Raw genomic sequence first — 18,765 nt, 5'->3', positions numbered from 1 at the left:
CTTATCTTACATGCCTTCAGGAAGGTCTGACAACAAGCCATTATTGCTTTTTGCTCTGAGACCTAAAACTCAGGACACCTTATTGGTTGTTTAAGTTAAAACATAAAGGTTTTATAGTTATTGTTCAGTGATTTTCAATAAAATCAGATTAAAGATAGGTCATCGGCCTAAAAATTGGGATCAGTGCACCCTTACTCCTGTCCCTTTTTGTCTTCTTTCCTCGGTAGATCACTTAAATGAAAGACATAGATTTATTTGTTTTCCTCTTTTAATATTTGACAAAAATTGAATATTCTTAACACAAAAAATAATTTCTTAGGTTTGAATTTAAGCTTTCAGCACATAAGTTGAAATATTTGAAAGAACAAGACATTCAGGAGTTTTCTTGAGGAACATATTAAAGATATATTTGACTGTTTAGTGCAATAACTCAGTCTGCATGCTGATGAGCTCGTCCCTACATGTGCATCTTCTGATGGTGTCTCCTGAGGTGATAGTTTCTTGAAAAGCTCTTCCCACACTGAGTACATTTGAACATCCTCTGTCCCAAATGAAGCATCTGGTGAGCTTTGAGGCTCTGCAGTCGGCTGAAGCTCTTGCGGCACTCGGGGCAGCTGTAGGGCCTCACCCCTGTGTGCTTCCTCTCGTGTCTCTTCAGGTCTCCGGACTGCCTGAAGTTCTCCCCGCAGTGCGTGCACAGGTACGGCTTCTCTCCGGTGTGAGTCCTGAGATGCACGTTGAGCTGCCCGGTGTAGGAGAAGCTCTTGCTGCAGTGCGGGCAGCTGTACGGCTTCTCACCCGTGTGGATGCGCTGATGCTGCTTGAGCCCGTAATGGTACGTGAAGCCTTTTCCGCAGTCTGTGCACAAGTAGAGCACCTTCACCTGCTGGAAGCACGGGTGAGCTTTTAAAGCTTTCCCACTCGGGAAGCTCTCTCCACAATGAGGACATTCACACTCCTTTTCCTCATCTTCATCTTCCTCTGGCTCTTCCACATGGGTGTCTGGGTCTTGGAGCGACAGGTACTCTGCAGGGTGGTGCCTCTTGATGTGTTTGATAAGGTAACTTTTCATGGTGAAGGAGAACTGGCAGAAAGAGCAGGGGAAGAGCTGAGACGTGCAGTGATACTTCTTACACGTGTTGTTCTTCTGATGCTGTTTCAGGTTTGCAGACGTAGTGAAGACTTTACCGCAGCTCTCACAGTTGTTAGGATGCGCCGTCTGTTCGTGTCTCTTCAGGAAGCTGGACTTGATGAAGGTTGCCCCACACTGGCCACACTTGTGCTGCCTCAAAGCACAAACATGTGCTTTAAGATCCTCTTCCTTTCCGTATGTTCTTTTGCAGCGATTACAGCTGAACCATTTGTATTTTGTTAACTTCCCGTTCTTTGCTGGAGGCTCCTCTGGCTCAGGGGAGCTACTTTCAGTCTGAACTGGGCTGTTTTTCTGCTTTTTGCAGCTTTCAGCTCTTCGTTTGGGAGCAATGAGTTTGGTTATGGCAGAAACTTTAGATCTAGCTCCAAGTCTCTGAGGCCTTTGAGATGGAAGTGCTGATTCATTTGTTTTAGCTGCTGATTTTGGTGGACTGAAGTCTGGATCATGGCTCTTATCCTCTTGATTCCCTGCTGGTGTCTCCTCTGAGTGATTCTCAGTTTTGTGCTGCAGAAGGCTCTCAGCTGAGGGAAAAGTCAGTGAACACTCAGCACAGCTGAAGGGTGTCGAGGTAGCTTCTTCTGAGCCCTGAATTGTGTTCTTCTCTCTTTCATTTTGCATTTTATGACCTCGCAGGTGTCTGCTCAGGTCGCTGTGCTGACCAAAACACTTCTGACACACCGTGCAGACATATGGGCGTAGTCCTTTATGCACAGTCAGCTTGTGCTTCCTTAAGTAAGCGTAACTTGTGAAGCTTTTACCACAGTCTGGACAAATGGATTGGGATGTTTCTCCTTCACTTATTGAAGCTTTTTCACTTTCGTTCACATTCCCAGCGTCTTGCACTCCAACTACTTCAACTTCTTTCGCTTCCTCTTGAGTATCTGCAGAGTTTAAAACTTCTGAGCTCTCCTCTGTCTCATTCTCGTTTGTGGCAGTGTCTTTCTGTTTCACCGTAGTATGCTTTCTGTGAATTAGCCCATGTCTGATCAAGCCAGACGCCTGGCTGAAACTCCTCCTGCACTGTGGACAGCAGTATGGGCGCTTGTTGGAGTGGACGCAGCGTTTGTGTCTCCTCAGGTGAGGCATTTGCTTGAAAACCTTCCCACAATCACCACATGTATGAGACGTGACAGGATCAACAGAATCGACGGAATCAACAGATAACACCACCAGCGCTGCTGCACAGTCGGCATTTGAAGCTGGATTCTCTGCTTCGCCAGCCTCAGCTGCTGGTTGTGTGTCATCCTCTGTGGGCTGCTTGTGGAAGTGTTCGGTGTGACGCTGGAGGAAAGACTCTGTGGTGAAGGTGAGCTGACAGTGGGAGCAGAGGAACACCTGATGTGCTGCTCCAGTATAACTCTCTGCAGGACAAACAATGAGTGATAATCAAAAACTAAACAAAACTAATTTTATTGATTTATTTTTAGCCCGTGAGACTGAAGATGTGTTGGTACCTGATGCATTCAGCCTCATTTGCCACACCTGAGTCCAAACTTCACTAAAATGGTCGAGAAGTTTGCTGCTGGGCCACACCATGAGCTCATCCCCTGGTAAAATGGTGCGACAGCAATGGAACAGGATGCTGCCTTTGTACTGGACCGCAAGCAAGTTTGTCTCCTCTTTATTACGAGCATTGTTCACATACCTGTGGAGGCACAGAGAGGGTAAATCAGGTCAGAACAAACTCAAGGACACATTTAAAGACTCATGAATAAATATAAAAGGATAAACGTAAAGAATCCTACCGCATCCAGTTTGAGTGTGAATCCCTTGCAGCATCAATGTACTCATATTCATCTTTTCCTTTGAAAATCTGCAGAAAAAAGACTATCTTTGAGAAAAAATACAAACAACCAGAGTAATGATATGCAAAGAGGACAAAAGTACAACTTCATGTCCAGACATTATAAGCTTACCTCCCAGGAGAAGTTGCTCTCCACTGCGTTTTCCCTAGTCGTCATTTCCCCCTCATAAGGTCCAAAGTGCATCCCAGGAGACACTGTGGGTCCGTGGTTTATGACTCCTACACCTGCACCTGGAATACTGGATCTGCCAATCATGAGGCCATATGGAATTGTAAGCAGGGCCCTCTGAGGGATGCCCACGCTTGTTGGGAAGTCCAGGATGAACGATGGGCCGTTGATGTTGGATGGATCAGTTTGGTCCTGGAAGAGAGGTAGGCACTCCTTGCAATCTGGAAAATAGGAGAAAATGGAAGAAATGTCAAACATATTAACATAAAACCAGTCTATCTAAAAGTGTACCCATCACCATTATCCAGCACACTCATATCAATGTTTAAAAAATCAAATGGATACTATTAAGTCAGCTTTGGTGCATATGCTGCTTTTATAATGCAAGGAAGCCTCCTGCTTACAGAAACCATCATCAGCCTCCGGGTTATCCCCTTGTCCCACTGTTTCCAGTAACCTCTGAATTGGCGTTTCTTCTGGCTCCAACACTGGTATCACTGCAAACACAAAACACTTTTATAACGACTAATAACATTAACTTTAACACACAACTAAAGAATGTTGGCAGCGAACTTCTCATACCTGCAGGGGAGTTATTTACAGGGGACAGATACTCCTCTGTTATAACAACCTCCGTTGTCTCAACCCACTCCACACCGTTGCTCCTGGCTGACATGATTCAAACTGGAAAACGTACATGTAAACATTAAATTTTTAGGATACCGATTGACACATAAGCTTCGAGAAAGCTGTAAAAACACATGCAGCCAATGCTAACATGTTACCATAGCTTACTTAACGTAATGCAGTAAGCAACAGAAGATGCTAATATATATTTAACGCCCAAAGAGAAATAATATTATGTCAGTTAGTAAGAAAGATATTCTAATTAACATCCCAGAGTTACAGACGACAATGTGGCTGTCAATGCATTATAAAGGTCCATTTACCTTTTTACTGTAGCATAGGACTAAGCTTCTACATACAGGTTAATTCATTTAACAACGATCTTCCAAAAAAAATCAAGCGTCTGAACTTACGAAATTCTCAGCAGTGAAGTTCCTTTGAAACTTTCTCTAAGTGGGACATAAAACCGGCTATAATTTTTAACATCAGGTCTCAGACTAAAAACAAACTATCTAAGACCGGAAGCACTATACCCGGAAGTAAATACAGGGCACTTTCAGCGTAAGAGTCCAACTTGTAATGTTACGGTTTTTTTTCCAAAATAAAATAAGTACATTTCGTTATTATTTTGTTAAACCTTTTAAAATGTATCACGAGTATTTGATATTTATATTTCCACTTAAGCATTATTAAACGTTGTTTAACCCTACCATAGTCCATACCTTTTCAGAAAAATAAGAAGGGACAAAACGAAGAAAATAAAATAACCGATACTTAAATAATTATGCGTGTTTACTCATTTAACAGCGGAAAGAATTACCTTGAAAAGAAAATGACAATAATTTCACGCCTTGCTATCTTTTCCTTTTTACTGCATAGTGTTTCGTATGCGATATTTGACCGAGGTTTCATTCTGGGTTTCCAAAAGAACTAACACACCTCGAAACAATGAAGAGAAGTCGTCTCGTCAAGTATCCATTTGACTCTCCGATATTGTGAGCTATCCTCTATTTACTTCACGAAAGTCTTGTATTATAACTGTAAAAAGCGATAAAGACTCATGCAACAAGGATTATATTCAATACCTTCAGCATTACAGCCACAAGCGCCGCTGGTGTAGTGGTATCATGCAAGATTCCCATTCTTGCGACCCGGGTTCGATTCCCGGGCGGCGCACGCTTTTTTTGTCCCTACCGTTATTTTCTCTCACCGCTTTCATAGTTACACCTCAGACCTCACCTCAGCTTTGCTCGATCTGAAAATAGGAAAGGTTTGAAGCAGGGCGAGCTGTGATACCCTTAAACTTACAGTAAATAGCTCTGCAAAGCTGTTGCCTTTTCTTTTCATTATATTAATCTATATCTATTTTTATATTTCCTGTCATTACTTTATATTAGCTTGTTATTTATTGTTCACCCTTGTCTTGACACAGTTCACTTTCTGCTGGCGTACGGAACCTGTTGCTAGGGAACTCCAGTTGCATAGAGACAATAAAGCTAACAAGCAGCTAAGCAAGCTAATGTGCTTTAGCATCGGAATGATGTCCGCTACGCTTAGCAGATGTGTTTCAGGGCCCGAGTTTAACTTTAAACAGCTCGGAGGATGTGGCACTATGTGCGGGATGTGCCCATCCTGCGTCTTTGCTGTAAACCCACCGGGTTTTGTCCGGTGTTTGTGGAAAGTTTCTGATGATTTCAAGAGGAGGTTCCTGGTGGGGCTGCTATCACGCTGCAGGGACGTCCAAATACTGGAGAACATCCAGAGGATGCTGGGTGCTACATCGTGGACTTTATTCACTTACAGCAGGTCAAGGAGCCTGACTTCCCCTGAACATCACCCCCGTCCTGCTAGAGACAGGGGACAGGATGGGAGACCAGCCTGCGTGGACCTGAACGGGATCTGGAGCTGGTTCAACAGCAGCACTGAGTGGTTAAAATTACGCTATCTCTGCCGTCTGTTTTCATTCTGTGACTCAGAACTGCTTCGTATGGTTTCCAATTTTACCAGTGTGCTTTTAGTCAGACAAAGAAGAGGATTTCTGCTATTTAATGGTAAAAACACAACAACAGAAGTCATAATGAGACACATTTTGATACACTTTGTAAAATAGTAGTTTGAAATGCACTTTTTCGACTTTTTAAATTTTCTTATAATTTTAAACTGTCAAAGATTTTCAATTGTGCAATCTCAGTCTCTATTTTACTGTTAAGCTGAGATGAACTGCAATACCCACTTCCTACCACTAAGAGTCAGTAAAGAACGCTACAGCAGTTGCAGAAATGATAGTCCTAAAGATTGCTTCCTATTTTGAAGGGACCCACAGAAACAAGACTTTCTAAATGTAACAAAGGTGTTTAGGTTAATCATAAATTATGTTTTTTTTTTTTTTTTAGTGAGCAGTCAAAATACAATTCACCATCACAAGGATGAAGACTCAGAGGAACCTGCTCTCATGGTAGTTCCTGGATCCTTTAAGTCTGTATCTGGAGTCAGCCGATACCGGGACTTCATTGGCTGCCTGCATGTTGATCTGTCCAAAAGGATATTAGGTAAGTCAGCTCAAAGACCCCTGATGACATGCTTTCTGAGCATACTGCATGCAATTTTGTGAATCAGGGAAGACTTTTGCTGTATTTTTTATTTTACTACATTCATTTTTACTCTTCAACAATTTGTAGTAAGCATTGATTTCTTCTTCAGTTGTTGGCATAGAGAGACAAAGCTAGTCTAAAATGTACCATGTTGAGGTAAAGCATAAGACAACTAGCAGTACGACACCTACAAAGAGTATTAAATAAATATTTGTTGTTTACTTTGAGTAATATTATGCAGACTTGCATTAAAATAAATGTGTCCCCCTTCCAGGTCTGTTGGATGAAAACACTCTGAGACGTTGCCAGAAGGTTTGCCGTTACTGGAAGCACCTCGCTCAGGAGACCATGGCGGAAATCAAGTTAGCGAAAAATTTTCAGGATAAGACAAAGGCCATGATGGAGGTGATGGATTTCTTTGTTTACTTCAATGTGTATAAGATAAAGTGTAAAAAGTGAGAAAACATAGTATGTATTTTTTTTCGTTGTAGGAAATTAAATCTGACATGGTCAACCCAACTTATGCCAAAGTTGTTAAAGTTCCTGTTCCCATCAAGGATAATGAGGGAAAAGATTTTCAACCCCATGCCTTAAAGGTCAGAAAACGGACACCCTCACTACTCTTTAGTTTTTAGAGGGACAGTTTCAACTCCTGAATTATCTTTACATTGACAGCTGGAGCCATTTGTATCTGCTTACACTGGGATCAAAACCAAGATAGTGAACATGGAAGAGCGAAACGTTTACTGTGGTGCATATTTTGCCACTGTGCTGCTCGACGAGTAAGTGTGTTTATCTTTCTTTTAATGCATCTACAACCCTGCACATAAAGAGTAAGAACATGTCTGATTGTTGTTCTTTTACAGAGAAGACTTTTATCGAGTGGTGGACTACAAAGGCGGGACTTTAATGGCCACAGGCTCTAAGGACTGGATGGCAAAGCTGTTTTATGTGGCGTCCCAAGCTAAAACTGTGTCTGTGCTTAAGGGCCACGTCGGCAGCATCAGAGCGGTGTTTCTGTGTGAGGACAGAGACCTGCTGATAACTGGCAGCAGTGACTCAAGCATCAGGTGAGGTGGAAACAGGTTGCTTTTAATAAAAAGTTGATGTTCATTGTAGCTTATCAATTGTGTGATGTGGTGCACTAACACGTGTGTGTTTCATGACTGACAGCACTGAGAATACAGGTGATGAGATCACACCTATGACTCAGGAGAACTGATAGTTTGGGTCTTTATGTGTTGATTAATCTCACCTGTAGGTGCTGGAATGTGAAGAAAGACGTATGTGTGATGACGCTGCATGGTCACACTAGGCCTGTGAACTGTCTGGATGTTCATGATGATAAATTGGTCTCAGGAGCAAAAGACTGTCTGGTTAAAGGTAGAATCTCCTCATAACCTGTTATAAATACTTATATCCAACACACCTACTAACTTTTCTTCAAACTTCATTTCCAAACATCTGGATTAAAGAGCTATTGGGTCAGTTCTAGGAGTGGGAAAATAAAAATCAATATATTGGGATTTTGTTTGGTAATCTTTGTCAAAAAAAATTCTTCTTTTTTTTTCAAATTCAAATTCTTCATTTTAGTCTTTGTATATAAACTGGATTGGAAAAAAGTTACCCCTTTTCTCCAGCAGAGGGTAAAGTTTCTCTCTGGCTCATGTGATGTGCATTTTATGGGAAAATGTGGCTTCTGATTTAGTCTGTAGACATCATCAATATCATTTAACTTTTCCATATGGTCTGGTATCAAAAAAAAGAAAACTAAAAATTTAGGGCTGAACAATTAATCGAATTTAAACTGACATCGCAATTTAACAGAGTGCAATTTTCAAATCCCAAAGGCTGCAATTTAAAAAAATAAAATTTTAAAAAAGTTTCATGTACACAGACCTGCAGGGGATATAGTAACGTGTGCCCCTTCTCCTTTAAAACCAGCAAAAGTCAAAATGCTGTGTTTTTCTGGCAAAAATATTACACGTCTACAAGGCTGGTAGTTAAATAAATGAGTCAATATTCTTCTGTGATCGTGATAGTTAAATAAGGATGTATTATTCTTATCAATTCATGCTTTAATCTATTTCATTCCATCATAATATGTAGGCCTGGCCTTCATACTACAGAATGATATAGAAGGATTTATTCATTGTTTTTAGTAAATAATGCAAAAGCCCCCCCCCCAATAAATAAATAAATAAATAAAAATTAAAAACTAAATAAAAATTGCATGCTAAATCGGAATCGCAAAATTGGTCCAAAAAAATCGCAATTAGATTATTTTCCAAAATCGTTCAGCCCTACAAAAATTGCAAAAATCATAAATATCAAAGAATACCCCAAAAATTGTAAAAGAAGCTAATCGCGAGAATAGCGTATTGTCCCAGCCCTAGTCAATATTGCTTTTCTAAACCTTGTTGCGGAAACTGGCTCTTATGCGTACATGTAACACCAGTAAAACAATGCCAAATAAGACTGAAATTAATTAGACGCATCTTCTAAATCTGCATTTTTGTGATCCATCAAATCCTAGCTGGTGTTAGATTGTTGTGCTTTTTTTTTTCAAACTTTAACGCCCCTGTGAGGGAGCGTGATGGAGTGTGTTTTTTGCTGAATATCAAACAGACCAAAATGAATATTGATGCTGTTTAATATCCTGCAAAAGTTAATCAGACAGCCAGTCGACTTTTATGTATTATAAGGAATCCAAATGTTAATTTTGGACCTTGTTTATGCATTTTCTTACTATAAGAACATAACATTTCCTGTCCTGTGTTTTTCTCATCCTGCAGTGTGGAGCCTACAGACAGGAAAGCACTTTGAGAATTTGAATTTCAAGCACCAAAGCTCTGTCCAGTGTGTGAAGACCACCAAAACAACAGTGTTCAGCAGCTGTTATCGAGGATTTATCAAAATATGGGACCTGGGGAATGCAGCTCTTCTCAGGGTGAGAGTAGAGATTCATCAGCTTGATACTTTTTTTTATAGTTTGTTTACAGTTTGGCGTATTTACTCTAAGGTGATTGATGCCCACAAAAGTGCAGTGAAGTGTCTGTTCCTGGATGAGTGGCACTTCTTATCTGGAGACTGTAACGGTCAGGTCAGGGCCTGGAGCGTCAGCTGTGATGTTAAACAAAGTCTGATGACATTCAACCACCCACAGTAAGCCAGTTGTAGATATTCATTTCATGGTGTAAAACATGCTCTCCCTGTCCTTTTGATTCTTTTTTCCACAGCTTGACTTAAATCTAAGTGTTGGGCTGATTTCTGTCTTCACTGCAGGGAGGTGAAATCTCTGACTCTCATGTACCTCCGTGTCATAACCGGCTGTGCGGATGGAAAGATTCGAGTGTTTAATTTCCTCACAGGAGACTGTCTGAGAGAAATCAAGGCCGAATCAGAGAAAGGATGCATTCTGTCGCTGCACTTCCACGACAACAGGTTGGATCTCAAAAGCTTTTTTGTTTTATTCAAGTATATTTTTGATGATTAACTCTCATTTTTATTTTTGCCTTTATCTTCTTCTTCCAGTATTTTAGTGAATGCAGCATCCAGTGTGAAGCGCTACCAGTTTGCCAAAGTGTTTTGGGATTACACTGAGACAAATGAGAGAAGAAGAGGCAAAGTGGTGACTCAGGAAGTCAACAAAAAGGTGACTTCACAGAATTTTGACTGTAACAACAAAACAAAGAGATCTGAGCTGCTTCACCACAACTTCCCCTCTGCCCTGGCTGAATATGGAGCTCGAGGTAAGATAAAAGAAAACATTAAACTGTAAGCATGTTTTCAGATCAGCTGTTGTTAGTGACTACGCTCTTCTTTAGGTAAAGAGCACTGTAAGAGTGCTGAGTCCGTGCTGCAGAGCGAGAAGGCAGCAAGCGAAAGGATGAAGAAGAGAGGCCTTCATCATCCTCTAACACGGGACTCCATCCTCCTCAGGGTCAGCGCCATGCAGAGGGTGCGCTGCACAGATGAAGTCAGCATCAATATGGAGTGCAACGCCAGGCTGCGGGACTCCTGGGGTCCTCACACATCTGATGCTCCAACAAAGCAGACGCTGAGCCCTGATCTCAGGAGGCCAAAGACCTGCATCCCCACTTTAAAGCCAGCTGTCAGTCAGAGTACGACAAACACAATCCAGCGCAGAGCTCAGTGTCACAGCGCAGATCCACACACCAGGAGAGTCGGTGGATTCATTACAAACCTGAGACCTGAGCCAGCTCTTATGACAAGATCTCTGCCTAATCCAGAGCAGTCTGTGAAAAGCAGCACCAGCTTACCCAGGATCAGCTCCAGGAGTACGGTTAGGGAGCGGGGAGGATTCAGGCTGATCACGGTGAGCCGGGATGAGAGTTGCGTCTGCTCCAAGAGAAAACACACGAGCAAAACCTGAAGAAGACAGAAGAGAAGACTGTGAGGATGTTTATGAGATACTAGTGCTTTTTTTTTTTAATATTAGATGGTGTCTGCAGGAGATGCTGTTTTATTAAACAACCACTAGGGGTCAGTGTTGTATTAAATGACTGTGGCTGAACCAGGATTCAAAAGTTGGCATGGCTCAAGTTTTTCTTTTCTGTTACTTTTCAAGAAACTGTTTTTTTTGCAGTTTTAAGAGGACATTTTTTTAGATTTTCTTCTGAAGTTTAACCAAATACATGCAGTTTGTACCAGAGTGTCAAACCGAAGCATCAACAGATCTTTTATCAGTGCGATTGAAGTCAACAGTGAGAGGAGTTCACCCCGACCAGTGAGACCTTTCACCCGACCACCTGCCCTCTTACCCCGCTGCCTTCAGGGCATCATTAGAGGCGAGGAGGTTGAAGATCAGGGAGAAGGTCCTCTGCTTTGACAGCAGTGGCACAACAGCTGGGCACATGTGAATAACAAAAGGTTTATGAGGAGATGAAGAGACTGTCTACCACTTCAGAGAGTCTTCTCTTTCAGGAGAGCGCGCTGCTAATTAATTTGATCTGCAGAAAACTGAAGAAGAATGGAGCACCCCCTCTTTTTTCTCCTGTGGCAGTGTGACGTAAGGACACAATGGAGCCCCCTCCTGACACCCCGAGCTCGGCTTAGCTTTGTCATGCAGCACAGCTCCCCTTTGTTGCGTCAGGTACAGGGTCTCTTGTCCTGAGCGGCAGGGGGGATAATGAGCGTAAAATCAAAGCAAAGTCAGAAAAGAGAAAGTCTTCATGGAGGAATGCTCTGAGACCTTCTGCTCTCTTTAGCTGCCCAAAGGGTCGGCCGGGGAAGAGGAGGGTACAGGTTTATTTATGCTTGAGAGACATGACCGTTAACCCTCTGGAGGAGAAAAGAAGTCAGATGAAGTGGATTCAGTTTAACTCGACTGACCTCCGTTCTGCACGCATCTCCATCTCCAAAGGCCGATATTTGCATCTTAGTTCATTTGTCAAATTAATTTTTCAGCTTTTGTCATGCTGTGTCACTGCCAGGTTTGAGCTCCTCACCCGTCATGGTGGAGAATGTGATTAACAGAATCACAGTCTGCTTTATATTTTTGTATTTGCATGTCACTCAGACGAGAAGGCTGACATGCCCTGGAGCTGTCCAGATATCTCACTGTTACCGGTTTAATGAGACAGGCGTCAGATGCAAAATGCTTGATGAATATGCAGAATACGCCAGTCTCATGGGGAAGTGACTTATGATAAGAAATGAGGTGGAATTGTAGAGTGGAAAACACACTCATGACATTGTTCTGACAGTCCTACATCCAAGACACGAAGACACCGTCAAACTGGATCGAAGCCACGTTCTTTATGCTCAGTAACACTTAAAATGACAGATCAAGAGTGTGCCTTCCTGACCTCATGTGCAGATCATAAGAAGAGGATGCAACCCACACACAAGGAGGTGATTAACAGAATCACCACCGCCCAGACAGAGCCAGTGGATGAGACAGAATCTGACTGCTCATTGATTGAGCTGGCAGAGCTGGATTCAGAGGATGATCAAATATATGGCTGTGCTAAGCTAACCCAAACACATGTGCGAAGTCATAGCTCCCAGATGCTTACTCATGTCAAATCGCGCCATTAAGAGATGACACCTTCCAACACGTCTCTCCATAAATAAAGGAGCCTTGTGTAATGGGACTGAAAAGTCAGCAGGGTTTTCCCCCCGGCTCCTGATTTTGTTTCTGTTTATATCATTAAGTTTTCTTTCTCATTTAAGAATTGACTGATTGCACAAAGAGCCCATCTGTTTTTACAGCCTGACATCTGGAGTTCATTCTGATAATTGCAAAGAGATTATTTTATATCTTCGAGACCTTTTCGATACAAAAGAGCCATACAAAAACAAAACAGGCAATGATTTATCACCAGAGGCTACGGCACATATGACACAGAAAGTTGGATGATGCTGGAAAACAGGGATGTTCCCTTCTTGTCCTCTAGGGGGCCTGCTGGACTTATGTATAAGCGTTCCTGATGTTGCAACCAAGTATTAACTCTCCTGCAGCGTCAAAGACATCTCACTGAGTTTTTATCAACATAACGGCCACTGTGTGATATTTCAAATGGACCAATCTGATTGGACGAGGAATGTTTTATGTGTTTGACTTTAACTCTTTTTGGTCTAAAGAGCTTGGATCTAGCAGAGTTGGAGTTTCAATGTGTCACTATTTAAAAGAGTGACGGGTGTCCACATCATCCAACATGTGGTCTCAATGGACCCCCTTCTTCACAGAGCAGCTCCAGACACATTCAGGCGACGGCGTTAAGTGTCATAATTTCGCTATTTTCTCAGGCATAAATACGGAGACGTTAAAGTCAAAGGTCAACTGCATAAAACTTCCCCGTTTAGAGGTCGTATCGTCAAGGGTGGGGGTTAAAGGGGGAACCCTGGAACAAAAAGGCGATTCACAGGAGAGAAGTTACAGCCTCAGACTCAACTTTACAGCACAGAAATGAACAAAAATTAATTGTAACTCTGGACTACAAAGAACTTTATGCACCATAGAAGAAGAACAAAACAGTAAAGTGGATTCAGAGCTCTTCTGGTTGGATGAAGCTGTAAATTTCTTGATATATCGTGTTTATTTTGAAAGTTTCTGTTAGTATCAGAGAGGGTCCAGGATGGCTAATGGACACCTTTATCAGAGCTTCTTCAATTAGGCGCCCGCTCATGTCGAGGACAGATGTTTTCTTTCCTCCTTCATGGAGAGGTCAGAGTGTCTGATAAAAGAGGAGGCCTGAGGCTTGGAGACTAACGACTGCGAATGCATGTTGCAGCCCTCGGTAGTAAATAGATGCGTCCTACTTAGGCTCGCCATCAGGCGAAAATTCACAGACTTCTACAATTTCTGATGGTATTTGTTAGCTATTCCTCAACACCAGTCACAACAAATGCCACTTTCCAGACATGATAACTCTGCCCCTGTTTTTACAATAAATACTCTCCAGGACTCACCCTCTCCTCGACTGACCCTGTCCCAGGAAGAACCCTTATTTGGATCTCAGGAAAAAACCCACGGGTGTCCCGGCTTGGATATTTCACAGCTCAGCGTGCTCACTAGCATGTTGATACAAGTGCTGGGAAATAACACACACAGTCTGGTTGATTCATGCCATTTGTGTTTTTCATTTAGTTGTCATGTGCAAGACTCCTTTTTTTCCCCTTTACAGGCAACCTGGGGATAAAAGTGACCCGTATTAGCAGCAGATGTTTTGGGTCATGGAGTGCTTTTCCCAGGAGCTCATGTGGTGAGAGGACGAATGGCCACCGGAGGGAAATCTGCACGAGGAGGACGAAGAGTCCTGCAACATGGAGGTTAAAATTTGACACTAAAAATGTTTTTCACTTCTGGAATAGTCAACAATATATTGTTGGAAAGATGAAAAGTATCCACCAACAGGCTCAAGCTGCACATTCAAACTCTAATAAGTGTAAGAATCTCCTTCTTTGACCTTTTGACTGAGGCAGGAAGAATGAGAATACTTTCACTGAAACTTTTACACTTGAACATGTTTTCAAATGATATTAATTCCGTTATTTTTCAACTGCATGGGCCACAGTGATCCTCAAAAAGACTTTAATGAGACGCTAGTTGGCCGAGCATAGGGGTCTGCAACCTACAGATCTTTTGCCTCCTTTGCAGTGGCTCCTTGTAGCTTTGAAAAAATCTTGTTTAGATAAAGAATTTTTATTTTTCTTACAGAGGGTATTGTTGAAAGGCACTGGCCATAAAAAAAAAAAAAAGCAAAACTATTTTGTTGAACTAAATATGCATCACGCCTTGCAATAAAGCCTGCTATCGCTCTACTTTACCTCCTGCAAGCTTTCCATGCAGTTGTGGCTAACCTCAAATTTTACACACCCCTGGTAAGAAAACTAAATCTACAAAACGCCAAATCTGAAAGAAAGTACAGATTTTAATTCTGTGTGGATAGATTATTCTACCAATGTGCTGGTTTAATATACATGCTTGATATGTGGCAAGACATCAACAAACAAACAAAAAAAAGATGAGCTAAGCATTATTTCCAGTGTATGAAATTAATTTGAAGATTTTTTTCAAAAATTCAAATGTGTAATTATTATTTTTTGAATTTCTATTTTTTTAATTTCCTTAAAAAAAAAAAAAAAAACTTTTTTTTTAGATTTTTTATTTATTTATTTTTTAGCTATCACATTATATATAGACATATATGTTCTTGTTTAGATAATTGTTTTCTAGATTTTAACTATGTATAGAACTTTATACACTTTATTATCTTCATTGTGGAGATACAGTTGATTTTGTGGCTCTTGAATTACTCTAATCCAGGTGAGCTGAGGCAAATCGGCTCCTTTGTAAGAAAAGGTTGCAGACCCCCTGGCCTAACAGTTAGAGCACATGCCCCATGCTGCGGCCCAAGTTCTCAGCTTCATGCTACGACACTTTGCTGCTCATTTCCTGTCTTTCTTGAACTTTCCAATCAAATAGGAGCAAAATGCCTTTGAAACAAAATCATACATCAGTGTCTGAATGACCACACTCCGAATCTGCAGCTTTGTAAAACACCTCTGCTAGACGTGGAGACATACCTGTTCTGTCACTGCTACCCTTGTGTCTCTCCTCTTTGGCATTTCCCAATCCACCAAGCTCCCTCAGCTCCTCTCACCCTGCCCTCCCCCGGACTACAGCTGTTAAAACAGCCCATACTATTCTCATAATTGTTCCAGTGTGTAGGCGGTTAGTTTAATGTGCCAAACTGGATGAGTCAGGAATAAAAAAAAAAAGAGAAGGTGAGTACTTCCTGATGACTGACATTCTTGAGCTGAATCTGACATTAAGAGTGTTTCTTTCCTCGGTGGCTGCTGTTTTATTATCAGTTAATTCTGATTTAATTCGGCTGTGTTAGATAAATAATGACTGACAAGTCCAGTGTGCCGTTACAGGCCCAGGGACGTCTTTTGGTGACGTGTGGACCTTGCTTACACACCTGATCTGCATTTTTAAGTTTGTGATGTGTAAATCAAATTTTGATCCTAGTTCATCATGTTTCCATCTTTTGGAGGCATTAAAAGCAAATCACTACTTTTTCCAAACTGCTCTTCTGTGACGTTTCCCTGATTTTGTGCCTGTGTTGCATCTTTAAAAGGTGTTTATGTCACTTAATAACTGAATGAAATTAACAAGAAAAGTCTTGGCATCTCTTACAAATCTGTCTGCCAGTAATTTTTTCCTCCTTACCCTCTTTAAGTGGTGTGTGTGTGTATGTTTTTGGCTCCCCACTCCCTCAAATGCCGCTTTATGTAACCTTCCCCTCCAGACTTTTAATTTGGGCTTTTTTCTCCGAGTGTTTGTTCCCAGCTGTGAGGAAATTAATTTGAATCCAATGTGGAGGAAAATGAAGGAGATTGAAAAAAGTAAAAAGACTTCAGAAACACAGACAGCCTCGCTCATGAGAGCGCGGGGGAAAATTTATGGCTCTCATTGGGAAAAGCTCTACAAGGTGAGATAAAGAATGTAAGTGATCCGCGTGCAGCTGCAGCTTTAACAGTTATGAGTGTTTAAAAAGGTGCTCTGCAGAGGCGTTTGGGTGAGTGTGCTGTTTTCTTTCAACAATAAAAGCACGCAGAAGGAATGACAGAGCTGGAGTTGCATTTCCTGACAGAAACTGCACTCGATAGCTCACATTAGGCGAGGCTGTACGAGTGTGTGTGTGATGGGACTGTCAAGTAATTACAACTCCTGTGTGAATGAGGCTGTTTTAAGGCAGAATCTCATGTTTAAATGGTGCAGGAATGCAGTTTTTTAATGTGCAATGTCTCATTTACACACACGTAGAAGCACTTTCTTAAAGATTTATGAGCAGAAATTAAAGCAGCAGAACAAAATCTCTGACATGATGAATGAAACTTGATAGATAGCATGTGATAAGCTGGGGAAATGTCAGCCCATGCTTTTCTTTCTGCAAGTGTCTACGTTCGAAGACATCAAAAGGCATCTTTACTTGAAGCCTGGAGCTGCGGCTTCGCCTCTCGAATGCTGCTCATGTGTTTTGAATAAACTCAATTTAATTCAAGAAGTCCACCAGAGAAGGAGTCGACATGAGGCACCGATGTCATGGACAAAAATATTATCCACCCTATTATATTTTAATCGAAAGATATTGTGTTACATACTTTTGAGCAGAGCAGAAACTACAGTATCGACTTCATGCTTTCCTGCTCTTGGTGTCAAACTAGAAGCTATCTTGCGGCGTTGTTCAGCAGCTTTTTCAGGCCTCTTTTAGAACTCAACAGATGCTGGAATAGTTTTTCCTCCACACATGCAGAAATGCTGATTCAACCAAAAATTGCTGAGTCGTCTTTAAACAAACGAGGCACCAGCTCCTCCCAAGAGCAGGTTTGAATTCTCCCTCTGTTCCCCTCGTGTACAGCAAGCTTTAATACCCTGGGATCAGACTTTGAGTCATGGATGACTTGGACATCCATCTCATATGCAGTTAATTGAATGTAAAATTAAATCTATTTAAATCAGATTTACAATTAAAGCCGCTTTATTCCAGGAGAGGGGACAGAAAACCAGATGTTCCTGCTCTCTCAGGAGTATTTTCTTTTAATGTACACCAGTTTTTCTGTCCAAAAATAACTGAGTGCGTTTTTAAATCGAAGCATGTAAGATTAGACGTTGCGTTCGGAGTGGAGAGCATTTTAGGAGAAGTCTCTGGATTTGTTAAATTAAATTTTCATCACTAGCTTAGCAGGAGTAACACTTTCTCTGAGTCTCTACACAGCTACACATACAGTACACACATCAGGATGCCCTGAGATCTGAAATGAAACCCAACCTCAAAGGGCAGCAGTGGGACTCAGCGGAGACTAATGTTATGAAAAAGGGGTGAGTCACACTCAAAATCCATCGGAACTGCTCACCATGGCTAATTAAAATAAACCAGTGGCCTGCAATCACGGATCCAGTTGGCGCAGCCCGTATAAACAACCCGTTAGCTTAAAACGAGAACCCATGATTCTTAGGACCAAAATGGTGGCGTGTGTCCCAGGCGGGTTAACGGAAAGTGCTGGGCTTAACAACGGCACAAAGGCCACATCTGGGATCACTGTGTCGTGAAAATGGCTTTAGATTTTCGAGATATCCACGCGAAACATTCCCCTGGAATATTCCGCCAAACATCCATGTGAAAATCTCGCATTGGTCCTGCTCCCTCTTAGCCGAGTGTTTACCTCTGGAAATATCTCCCAAGGAGCGTGAAGACGTGACAGCGGATCTTGGCATCGCGCTCAATCCGTCCCGAATGGGTGAGCCGTCAATGTGACAGTAGGTGAAAACAAATACTCCTGGAATCTCGTGTGAAGTTAAGTTTTCCCACATGGAGGAGAGACGTTCCGGGAACTGTTGGCATGAGTTGACGCATCAAACTGCAGATTTGGGTGGTGATAGTGTTCGCTGGCAGAGGAGTGACTCCTTCTGTCTCCACAGGTGGCAAAAGATGACATGTTCTTGACTCACGTGGACATAAAGATGCTTGGACTAAAAAGGATTCAGGTAGAGGTGATAAGATCTCGCCCCATGGTGGATGCATTTGACTGAGCGTGTTTTGAGAACAAGAACATGATTGTTCACATTCTGTAATTTATGGAAACGGACCTAAACTAAACAACCTTTTGTCTTTCAACAGTTTCTCCATCAGTCCTTCCTCTGTATGCATACCTGCAAATATTAAAACAAGCACAGATTATATATACACTGGAAGAAGAGGTTCAAGGGCACTCCCAGACTCAGCATTGGCTTCTTCTCAATCCTTCCTGCTCAATTTGCTGTTTTTGGTCTGAGCTTTATTGAGCTAACTCCGTGTACCTGGCTCTCACCCTCTTCGTTTTCTGCAACAATAACAGAACCGTGCCAGGAAGTTCCTGTTCGCAGCATCCTCGCTCTGCCAGTGCT

The 18,765-nt window shown here is 41.9% G+C and overlaps 2 protein-coding genes and 1 non-coding gene across 4 annotated transcripts; 2 read left to right on the top strand and 1 right to left on the bottom strand.

The window, feature by feature from the left end:
• Positions 1-204: 204 nt before the first annotated feature.
• On the bottom strand, positions 205-4,292 carry prdm9 (PR domain containing 9). Of its 2 annotated transcripts, none has more exons than XM_074662492.1 (7): positions 4,167-4,292; positions 3,709-3,810; positions 3,531-3,623; positions 3,070-3,347; positions 2,899-2,966; positions 2,608-2,798; positions 205-2,514 (listed from the first exon to the last, which is right to left on the bottom strand). In XM_074662492.1, the coding sequence occupies exons 2-7, from the start codon at positions 3,800-3,802 to the stop codon at positions 458-460; spliced, it is 2,781 nt and encodes a 926-aa protein (XP_074518593.1). In that variant the 5' UTR covers positions 3,803-3,810; positions 4,167-4,292; the 3' UTR covers positions 205-457. The 2 variants fall into 2 exon arrangements, with proteins under 2 accessions (XP_074518593.1, XP_074518594.1); XM_074662493.1 differs by lacking the exon at positions 4,167-4,292 and adding an exon at positions 4,077-4,149.
• Positions 4,293-4,858: 566 nt separating this feature from the next.
• Positions 4,859-4,929, top strand: trnag-ccc (transfer RNA glycine (anticodon CCC)). The gene has a single exon. It is a non-coding gene; the product is annotated as a tRNA-Gly (tRNA).
• Positions 4,930-5,211: 282 nt separating this feature from the next.
• On the top strand, positions 5,212-14,712 carry fbxw10 (F-box and WD repeat domain containing 10). Its single transcript, XM_074662592.1, has 12 exons — positions 5,212-5,804; positions 6,147-6,302; positions 6,619-6,749; positions 6,836-6,940; positions 7,020-7,126; positions 7,211-7,414; positions 7,606-7,727; positions 9,140-9,294; positions 9,367-9,509; positions 9,630-9,788; positions 9,879-10,096; positions 10,172-14,712. Exons 1-12 carry the CDS (start codon positions 5,273-5,275, stop codon positions 10,738-10,740), a joined length of 2,601 nt encoding a protein of 866 aa, XP_074518693.1. The 5' UTR covers positions 5,212-5,272; the 3' UTR covers positions 10,741-14,712.
• The last annotated feature ends 4,053 nt before the right edge of the window (positions 14,713-18,765 follow it).

The sequence above is a fragment of the Halichoeres trimaculatus genome, unplaced genomic scaffold (assembly GCF_033239565.1).
Source record: "Halichoeres trimaculatus isolate MK-OKI-2021-1 unplaced genomic scaffold, fHalTri1.1 fHalTri1_scaffold_23, whole genome shotgun sequence".
In the NCBI taxonomy this organism is placed as follows: Eukaryota; Metazoa; Chordata; class Actinopteri; order Labriformes; family Labridae; genus Halichoeres; species Halichoeres trimaculatus.
Note: the sequence above shows the minus strand (reverse complement) of the source record. Positions and strands in the feature narration are given on the sequence as shown.

What these genes read in the sequence shown, in the direction of transcription:
- fbxw10 (XM_074662592.1), top strand. Translation starts at nt 5,273, where the DNA reads ATGTGCTTTAGCATCGGAATGATGTCCGCTACGCTTAGCAGATGTGTT. An exon ending in AAAAGACTGTCTGGTTAAAG is followed by an intron (nt 7,728 to 9,139) that starts GTAGAATCTCCT and finishes CTCATCCTGCAG; the next exon opens with TGTGGAGCCTACAGACAGGA. An exon ending in GGAATGCAGCTCTTCTCAGG is followed by an intron (nt 9,295 to 9,366) that starts GTGAGAGTAGAG and finishes ATTTACTCTAAG; the next exon opens with GTGATTGATGCCCACAAAAG.
- prdm9 (XM_074662492.1), bottom strand. Translation starts at nt 3,802, where the DNA reads ATGTCAGCCAGGAGCAACGGTGTGGAGTGGGTTGAGACAACGGAGGTT. An exon ending in TCACACTCAAACTGGATGCG is followed by an intron (nt 2,799 to 2,898) that starts GTAGGATTCTTT and finishes GTGCCTCCACAG; the next exon opens with GTATGTGAACAATGCTCGTA. An exon ending in AATGAGGCTGAATGCATCAG is followed by an intron (nt 2,515 to 2,607) that starts GTACCAACACAT and finishes TTTGTCCTGCAG; the next exon opens with AGAGTTATACTGGAGCAGCA.